This window comes from Phalaenopsis equestris, unplaced genomic scaffold, assembly GCF_001263595.1.
Source record: "Phalaenopsis equestris unplaced genomic scaffold, ASM126359v1 Scaffold000094, whole genome shotgun sequence".
In the NCBI taxonomy this organism is placed as follows: Eukaryota; Viridiplantae; Streptophyta; class Magnoliopsida; order Asparagales; family Orchidaceae; genus Phalaenopsis; species Phalaenopsis equestris.
In genome coordinates, this window is record NW_018164536.1 from 5822518 (window position 1) to 5833036 (window position 10519).

At 36.1% G+C, this 10519-nt stretch overlaps 2 protein-coding genes across 2 annotated transcripts in view; one reads left to right on the top strand and one right to left on the bottom strand.

The window, feature by feature from the left end:
• Nucleotides 1–4531: 4531 nt before the first annotated feature.
• Nucleotides 4532–10519, bottom strand: part of LOC110020186 (separase-like) — a 28872-nt gene continuing 22884 nt past the window's right edge. The window contains exon 26 of the mRNA XM_020718192.1: nucleotides 4532–5042. The gene's annotated coding sequence lies outside the window, so the exon portion shown is untranslated. The remainder of the gene's footprint in view (nucleotides 5043–10519) is intronic.
• On the top strand, nucleotides 8529–9119 carry LOC110020185 (uncharacterized mitochondrial protein AtMg00810-like). The gene has a single exon (XM_020718191.1). The coding sequence runs from the start codon at nucleotides 8529–8531 to the stop codon at nucleotides 9117–9119; it is 591 nt and encodes a 196-aa protein (XP_020573850.1).

The following is a 10519-nucleotide window of genomic DNA, read 5'->3' on the forward strand; positions in this document are numbered from 1 at the left end:
GTTGAATGGAGGGGATAAAATGGCAGGAAGAGTCACTTTTTTTATTAAATTCGGCCACAAATAAAGCCTAGAGTCGGTTCTCCAATAGGTTCCTCCAAAAACTCTTCAAAAGGCGTCCAAATTCGTCAAATCTTTAGAAATCGACATTGGCGTCGTCGGCGCCCATTCTAGCGTCATCGGCGCCAGTGTCCCGCAATTTAATTCGTCCTCTCTATCAAACGGCGTTGTCGGCAATGCTTCTGGCGCCGTCGGCGCTGAACAAATATAAACTTCATCATTTTTGCTCCAAATTTCATCCTTTTTGTTTTAAGTCCTAAAATTTAACAACCTGCAAGAAAACATACAAATATCTTCCATTAAAGTGCAATAGCAAAAAAAATGAGTATAAAATATAGGTCTAAAATCCATATATTTTTTTGTATCAGTTACAGAGGCAGAGTTTGAGTTGTGTGAGTTATGGGCATGTGGACCGTATTTTTGAGTTGTGATGTCATTCGCAGGCCATCGAGCCTTAATTCGGGAACTACAATAACATCTGTAAGCCACAGAGGCTGGTGATGAGAGTTGCCAAGCCATGAGACATGTAGACCATAATGGTGAGTTGTTATTACATTTGTAAATTGCAAGAGTCAAAATCGAGTGTCACGTGATTTGTGGATTACATGGGTCATAATTGGTCACGCATGTCATATTAGTTAGTTGTAATAACATCCATATGTCATAGAGCTTAGGAGTTGTGTGAGTTGTGAGCCACTTAGTCATAGTTGGTCTTGTAGGATATATTGGTGAGTTGAGACGGCACTTAGTCATAGCTGGTCTTGTAGGATATATTGGTGAGTTGAGACGGCATCCATAGGTCGTAAGGGTCAGAATCGGGAGTTGCACAAACTATAAGCCATATAGCTCGTAGTTGGTCACATAGGTCGTGGTGGAGAGCTACATTGTACTTGGGTGCATCGTAACTGCGTCTTTGGGGTGCATCGCAACTCCATCTTCAGGATGACGTCGTTAGACCTTCTTCGGGGTGTGTCACTCTATCATTCAGTCCTTCATTACCTTGCAATGTATGTCAAGATTCCACGACTAATGTCGTTGTTCTGCATGAAGTTTCATTGCAAAAAGCAGGCAGCGAGCGATGGTGATCGATTACGGTCAAGGAGCGGTGGTCAACGATGATAAGCAAGTGAAGAATGACAATGGTTAGTGGTTGTAGAAGCTAGAAACTAGAAGCGTTTGTCAGATCTTCAGCGCATAAACGACACTAGCTTCAGCTCCTTCTCTCGGTCCTTCTTCACGCCAAGGCCTCAGTCCATATCCTACATTAAGAAATGTGTATGGGTCTATTTATAAACTATAGGAGAGAAATCTCTACAAAGAAAGAATGAATCCACACCACTCAAAGAGATGCCCTGGAGAGGTTCCATCGATCGGGCAACGTTCTATGGACATTTATGTGCCTTTGGTTTTGTCTTATCGAAACACTCAATTTGACCATAAGTCTGTTAGATTTTTTAATTGTTTGACCTCTCAATTGGTCCTCAAAAGCTTCAAATATGGTTTAACGGTTTGATTTGACTCAATTTTGGTAAAAGTTAGCGTCATCGTGTTCTTCTCGCCAATCTGGTCAGTTTGACTGTAACTTTGTTGAAATCAAAATTTTTTATGATTTTTAGCTGAAATTAAAATATTTCAAGCTCAATAAATTACCTCGAGATTCATGTCACGCCTCGAGATCCGTGTTAAATGATGAAAATTTGTTAATGACGTATCAATTGCCCTCCCCTTTTTTGGTGATACTAATTTCATCAAAAAAGATACTAAATTCTTGACTATATATATATATATATATATATATATAACACATATCAGAAAACTCACAAGGATGAAAGGTGGAGCACAAGATGAAACATCTGACTCACAAATCTTTCTAAGGACTTGCCCGGATGTTGAATTTCACAAAAAAAGTTGATGTGACAAACTCTTCTTATAATCAATAAAATTAATTATATCGTCACTAATATTATTTATTTATAGTGATAATATGTCACTAATATTATTTATTTTTTTGTGATAATATAACAATATATTGACGGACATTATAAATGCCCATGTGATACTTGTTTAAAAAAAATGATAGTTATTAATTAACAATCCTAAGAACCAACACCATCACAACTACTTCAACATGGAAGTCTTGAACTCCTCATATTCTATTACACCATTCCTTATGAGTATGTATATCCAAAAGTGTGTTTCTTTAAGCAATAGAGAAGCCAAAATACTAAATGGGTCTAATGGGGTTAATAGATCAAAACCATAAATGATAAGGTTCATTGTACTCGTTAGTTGTATATTTAAAGGTGACAAGCTACATAATTTCATGGAGCTTAAAAGGACCCCTCATGTATCACCAAAGCTTGTTAGCATTTAGGCGAGTTCCTCCAACCCGGCTCGCTAAGCTTAAACCTTCAGGCGAGCTCATCAAGATGAGCTCACTCATATTTTTTGACTTCTTATAAGCTCGCTTGTACTAGTCAAATCATCCTCTCAAGCTCGCTGATAACTACATAATTGTATCATGCAGCTTGGTCAACGGTTCTTCGAGGAAGAAGAAAGAAAACTCCACTCCACATCAAGTTTGTGATCATTTATTGGCCCCTGGCTCTCATACCAAAGATATTGTCAACAAAAAAGTCTACCCGGGCACCGTATCGTACAACTTATAACGTAGTTTTTTAATACATTCCATAGACCGTCATGTAGGCACATAGACTCTATGTTGTAAAAATATGAAGTAAAAATGAGAGAAGAAAAAAAGAAGATCCGACTCTAGCTCTCTCTCTCTCTCTCATTGTATCTCTAAAAATTCCTCGGCTTCCTTTCATCTCTTTCACAAGGTCTCCCGAATTGCATGAGTTCACGGATTATACAAGATCATACATCATAAAAGGATTCAACATAAAATAAAGCATTTATTTTACAATAATTATACAAAAATGTAATATGTTTATCTTTATTGTTAATTTTAATTTGATTAATCAATTTTAGTCAACCACTACAAATTAATATCAATGTATTTTAATATTTTTTTAACCGACGATGTTGCTCTCAAACCATGATGAAAATAGTCGAGAAAATTATTGAAAAAAAATATGTTGTGCCCCCGCTTTGAAAATTTTTTTGGCTTTGTCGCAAGGATCAACACGATGACGATTAGGAGAGCATGGAACCCTCATAACATGTACGACTTTTATAGTGGCCCTATGGCATTTGGTTATTCGAGTGGCTACAACACCTCTTATATTTGGAGTCATTTTAAACAACTAAAATTTAAACAAAATTAAAATATACTAGGTAACCATTTAACAATGATTAGAAGACTTCTCTTCATAATACTAAGAAGACAAGTGAAATTGAATATAAAGATAGACTCTGATACCGCTCAAATTCTCATCCTATGAGATATTTCTACTTTGGGCTAGCACCTCACCATTTTGTCATATTAGTGCAACTTCCTAAGACGTCACATATCCCAAGATTGCTCCCGCATGAGCAAGCTTAACGTCAAAGTTTATGCTCCAAATGTTACACTAAAAGATGTCTCAATCAAAGTTCAGCTTCATTCTATTTAAGGGATTTCACACCAATAACATCGATGAATACAAAAGCAAATGAAGTTCAGGAAAATATCATCGTTGCACTGACACCACGCTCACTCTCATTAACAATAAGGCGTCGCAGGTTATGACAAGCAGGTCCTCAGCAGCCTCAAGCTTCTCAAATGAGCAACTCCAACTTTTTCTTGCCAAAACATTCCACTTCTCCGACCGCACAACCAACATTCAAAATTGTTTTTTTGTCGAATTAGTTAACAATGTGGCTTTGATATCAAGTGATAGAATTGGTGTCTAACATATTCGGCAACTTTTGAACACAAAACTTCCATATTTCATGCAATCTTGACGTCATGCAACACACCTTGGAATCTTTCGTAAGAGAGAAGTGAATTAAACATCGATAAAGAATGTAAATACGATTTTACCTTTTAAAAACTAAATTAATGATATTTTCATGTAATATGAAAGATTTGTAATATAAATATAAAAATAAAAGTAAGCTGTGTTATTTATGTAAATATATAGAAATTGAGCGGTATATATTTTAATGCCCATACTTAATATAGAAGGGGCAGAGAACAAGACCTAGCCATGCAAAGTAGCCAAGAGTTGAAGCTAGGAAAAATGTTCAGCTAATGCTGTTAAATCTGGGTTGGGAAGTTGAGAGCAGCAAAAGGAATCAAAATCATGATGGAAATATGATCCAAAATGCCAAAAAATGAAGCTTATACAAAAAGTTATATTTATATGTCCACATCCCTGTTGTAGAAAGTAAATGTCCTGTATGTTAGATATTATAGACGTCTATTATTTTACCCTACTTAAAGAGTAATTTTGTCTTCTTATTTATTATATAATATATATATATATATGTATGTATCATTTACTCTTGTAAGTTGTTCTTTGGTTAATGCAATTGAAACCCTAGCCACTTTTTCTTTCTTCTTCTCCTCTGCAATTGTTAACATGATATTAGAACTAGTTCGGATCGAGTAAGGGATTGTACCATAGAAACTGCTGTCGAAGACTTTGCTGCGGCCTTTGGCCTTATGTGCGATCTGCGATTCCAGATTCTTCGCATTCGTCCATACGCGATCTGCGATCCCAGTTCGTCACATTCATCCGCTCAATCGCAAACTGTGATCTCTCCAGCCTTCTGTGCGATCGAAACTTAAACTCCGCGAAACTCTGGCCTTCTGTGCAATCTCTACGATCTCGACGAAACCCTCCTTGTCTGCTACCAATCTTCGATTCCTCTCCCGCATTCGCTTCTGCCCGATTTCTAGATCGACGAAAAATCTAAGAAAGCATTTCAAAGGATTTCCGTCTCCCATCTTCCGTAGCTGATTTCTTGAGTTCTTTTACTGTCTCTCGCCTGATTTCTGCAATTTCCTCCGATATATGATATGATCTATCTGCACTCTCCTGCAATTATTCAGGTGATCCATTATTATTGGTATTTGATCATTCCTTGCATTCTTTTTTTATTGATAATAGTAGCAATGGCTGGTGAAAAAGATGACTCTTTTCAGTCTATTAGTGTGCAATAGAATGGACAAAATTACTCATATTGGAGTTATGCACTGAAGAATTTTTTAAAAGACAAAAGAATGTGGGGTTATGTTTCTGGAACCTCTGTTAAACCCATAGATGAAAAAGATGAAAAATATGAATAAAGGTTAGAAGTATGAAAAACAAACAATTCAAAAATAATCACTTGGATCAATAATTCGGTTTCACAATCAATCAGTGTCCAATTAGCAAAATATGAAACTGCCGAAGAAGTTTGGAATCATTTGGAAAGATTATATGTGCAGTCAAATTTTGCAAAACAATATCACAAAAAATTTTGCAAAACAATATCAATTAGAGATAGATATCTGTGCTCTTCAACAAAACAACATGAGCATCAAAGAATTTTATTCTGCCATGACTAACCTTTGGGATTAGTTATCTCTTACTGAAACTGTTGAATTACGAGCTTTTAAACCATATACTGATCGTAGAGAAGAACAACGTTTGGTTCAGTTTTTATGGCTTTTCGATATGATTTTAAACGGCTTTGTGGAACAATTTTACATCGCAATCCTCTTCCAACAGTTGACTCAGTGGTTAATGAGTTATTAGCTGAAGAGATTCGACTCAAGTCTCAATCAGAGAAAGGGATTCTCCTCACTCCTAATCCATCTGTATTTACAGCTACTCATAATAAAAGTAAATATCATAGAAATGTTGGTTTTGATGAATGTAGCTTTTATAAGCAAAAGGGTCATTAGAAAACTCAATGAACAAAGTTGTTGAACAAATCACAGCAGCAACAACAAATAAGCAAAAGGGTCATTAGAAAACTCAATGCACAAAGTTGTTGAACAAATCACAGCAGCAACAACAACTCAATCAAGTTCAAAAACTCCAACATTGAATGTTGCAGTTGTTGTTCCTCTGACAGACTCTTTAGGTGTTGGACATGTTCAAAACTCCAACATCGAATGTTGCAGTAGTTGTTCCTCTGACAGACTCTTTAGGTGTTGGACATGCATATTTTTCGGGTCATACAGTAGCTGCACTTGCTGAGCAGTTTCAAAAGTTTCTTGACATCCAACCACATGTCATGTTTGCCTCTCAAATATAGGTATGTCTTCCTCCAGCTCACCAGGTATATTTTCTTCCATTTGGATTCTTGACTCTGGATCCTCTCATCATATGTCATCTGATTTTACATTATTTGTATCCTTACGTCTTGCATCATGTGTATCAGTCATGACAGTTGATGGCACTCCTATGCCATTAACAGACATTGGGTCTATATGCACATCACAATTATCCCTTTCAAATGTCTACTATATCCCTAATCTTACTTTGAATCTTATTTCTGTTGGTCAATTGTGTGATTTTGGTTTCTCAGTTTTACTTTCTTCTACCTCTTGTTATGTGCAGGATCTGCAATCTAGGAGGTTGATTGGGACAGGTCGTAGGCAAGGGGAACTTTATATTTTGGATGAGTTAAAGAGTTCCAGATGTTGCGGCTTCCAGTGTTAACTTATCATCATTTCATTTGAGTTCATCATCTTCTAACTTTTATCTATGATACACTCGTCTTGCACATGTCTCTTCTTCTCGTCTAAAATACTTAGTTTCTACAGGATTTTTGGGCGAGCTAAAAACTCATGATATCTTTGAATGTTGTGGTTGTATGGTTGTACACTTGCTAAATTTTCTGCTTTACCCTTTTCTAAAAGTGTTTCACTTTCTGTTGCGCCTTTTAATTTGGTTCATTCTGATGTATGGGGTCCATCACCTATTTTTACCAAAGGTGGATCTAGATATTGTCTCATTCATTGATGACTATACTCGTTATTATTGGATATACCTTATGAAAAATCGTTCTAAATTTTTTAATGTTTATCATGTATTTCGTGCATTTGTTAAAACTCAACATAATGTTGTTATTAAGTGTTTTCAATGTGATCTAGAAAGTGAATATACCTCTACTAAATTCTTTGAATTTCTTGCCTCTGATGGGACTTTACTTTAAACTTCTTGTACTGACACTCCTGAATAAAATAGAGTTGCTAAAATGCTCGTTCTCTTCTTTTGTCTGGCTCTATTCCAAGTGAATTCTGAGGGGAAGCTATTCTTACTGTTGTCTATATTATTAAAAGAATTCCATCTTCTATTACTTCAGGTTTGTCTCCCTTTGAAAAATTATATGGTCACGCTCCTGATTATTCCGCTTTGAGAGTTTTTTGTTCTACTTGCTTTGTTCTTCTTCTTCATGTACAACGTAATAAATTATCTTCGCTTTCAGCAATATGTGTTTCAACAATATGTGTTTTTCTTGGTTATGGTGATGGTCATAAAGGATATCGTTGTTATGATCATGTCACTCAAAATTTTTTTGTCTCACGTCATGTTGTATTTCTTGAGCATATACCATTTTACTCCATTCCTCCTTCTCATAGTCTTTCAAAGTCTGGTCTTATATCAATTGATCCTTTTCATACAGATATTGATATTGCACCTCATCATGTGACTTATCATCCAAATAATTTTGATATTGAGCTTTGCAGGGTTGACATTGGTAGTTCTGTAGATCCTGTTGCTCCCCCTATCTCAACTATTCCCGAAAAACCTTCTGTGATTGTGGATCCTCCTCTTCCTCGTTACCCTCAACGTGATCGTAAGCTACTAAATTGCCAGATTTTGTTTACTCCACTTATTCTACTTCTTTTGCTTCCTTTTTAACTTTCATTCATAACTTGTCTGAGTCTTCCTCTTATCAAGAGGATGTTCTTGATCCTCTTTGGCAACAAGCTATGACAGAAGAACTTTTTGCTTTGAAAAAGACAAATACTTGGGACCTTGTCTCTCTTTCTCCAGGAAAACGTGCAATTGGTTCGCGTTGGGTGCATAAGATCAAAACCAAGTCTGATGGGTCAGTTGAGCGATATAAAGCTCGTTTTGTTGCCAAAGGACTTTTTCAACAGTATGGTCTGGATTATGAATAAACATTTGCTTCTGTTGCCAAAATGACTATTATTCGTACTCTTATTGCAGTAGAATCCATTCATCGGTGGTATATCTCTCAAATGGATGTGAAAAATGCATTCTTAAATGGTAATCTTCAAGAGGAAGTTTACATGGTGCCTCCACCAGGCATCTCTCATAATCATGGTGAAGTTTGTAAATTAAAGAAAACTCTCTACAGCCTTAAACAAGCTCCTCGAGCTTGGTTTGAAAAGTTCTCTATTGTGATTGCATCTCTTGGTTTTCATTCTAACTCACATGACACTGTCTTGTTTCTCAAGAGTATCTCTCATGGTCATATCATACTCTCTTTATATGTTGATGACAGGGGATGATAACAATAGAATTGCATAGTTGAAATTACAATTAGCTCAACAATTTGAGATGAAAGATTTGGGTGCTCTTCGATATTTTTTGGGGATTGAAGTAGCTCGTTCTCCTAGAGGTTATCTTCTTTCCCAATCTAAGTATATTAGCACCATCCTTGAACAAGCTCGTCTCTCTGATTCTCGAACAACTGCTACTCCTCTTGAGCTCAATGTTCATTATACCTCTTCTGATGGTGTTCCATTATCTGATCTCACCTTGTATCGTACACTTGTTGGCAGCCTGGTATATCTTACCATCACTAAACCTGATATTGCTTATGTTGTGCATGTTGTTAGTCAATTTGTTGCTTCTCCTACTACAGTTCATTGGGCAACTGTTCTTCGCATTCTTTGTTATCTTCGGAGCACTCAATTTCAGAGTATTCTCTTTCCTACATCTTATTTCTTGGAATTACGTGCCTACTCAGATGTTGATTGGGGTTGTGATTTCACCAGTCGCAAGTCTACCACAAGATTTTATATTTTTCTAGGAGATTCTCTTATTTCTTGGAAGAGTAAGAAGCAAGCAGTTGTCTCTCGCTCTTCTACCGAAGCTGAGTATCGTGCCATGACATCCACCACTGCAAAAATTATTTGGTTGTGCTGATTACTTCATGATATGAGTGTCACCCTCTCCAGCCCATCCTATGTACTGTGATAACAAGAGTGTTATTCAAATTGCCCGCAACTCGATCTTCCATGAACCCACCAAACATATTGAGATTGATTGTCATTTCACTCACCATCATTTTCAACATGGCACCATTAATTTACACTATATTTCATCCTCCATGCAACTTGCTGACGTGTTTACCAAATTGCATTCTACTCAACGCTTTTATTTTTTGACTAGCAAACTCGATCATTTCCCTTGATGTATCGTGAGTTTGAGGGGGGATGTTAGACATTATAGACGTCTATTATTTTACCCTACTTAAGGGTAGTTTTGTCTTCTTATATATATATATATATATATATCTTTTACTCTTGTAAGTTGTTCTTTGGTTAATGCAATTGAAACCCTAGCCACTTTTTCTTTCTTCTTCTCCTTTGCAATTGTTAACACTGTACGTACATATGAACAAACATGCAGGCAGATTTCACCACCCTGTAGAAAGGACGCCCAAGATGAACCAGTGAACTTGCAGTTATATTTATATGTCCACAAGATAGAAATATCTATGGTCAGATCAAAATCAATATATCCTAAAGCATAAGAATCAAGTAAAAAAAAAAAAGTAAATAAAATGCCAACATAATGTGTAATGAATAAGAATTGGTGTCTAACATATTCGGCAACTTTTGAACACAAAACTTCCATATTTCATGCAATCTTGACGTCATGCAACACACCTTGGAATCTTTCGTAAGAGAGAAGTGAATTAAACATCGACAAAGAATGTAAATACGATTTTACCTTTTAAAAACTAAATTAATGATATTTTCATGTAATATGAAAGATTTGTAATATAAATATAAAAATAAAAGTAAGTTGTGTTATTTATGTAAATATATAGAAATTGAGCGGTATATATTTTAATGCCCATACTTAATATAGAAGGGGCAGAGAACAAGACCTAGCCATGCAAAGTAGCCAAGAGTTGAAGCTAGGAAAAATGTTCAGCTAATGCTGTTAAATCTGGGTTGGGAAGTTGAGAGCAGCAAAAGGAATCAAAATCATGATGGAAATATGAACCAAAATGCCAACAACTGAAGCTTATACAAAAAGTTATATTTATATGTCCACATTCCAAAATGCCAACAACTGAAGCTTATACATGTATGTAAGCAGCAAAACGAATCAGAATCATGTTGGAAATAACATCCAAAATGCCAACAACTGAAGCTTATACATGTATGTATGTATGCATGCATGCATCGATGTGTGTGTGTGTGTGTGTGTGTGTGTGTGTGTGTGTGTGTGTGTCTGTGGCTGTTCTTATGCATTCTAGAAACATGCATCGATGTATGTATGTATGTGTGTGTGTGTGTGTGTGTGTGTGTGTG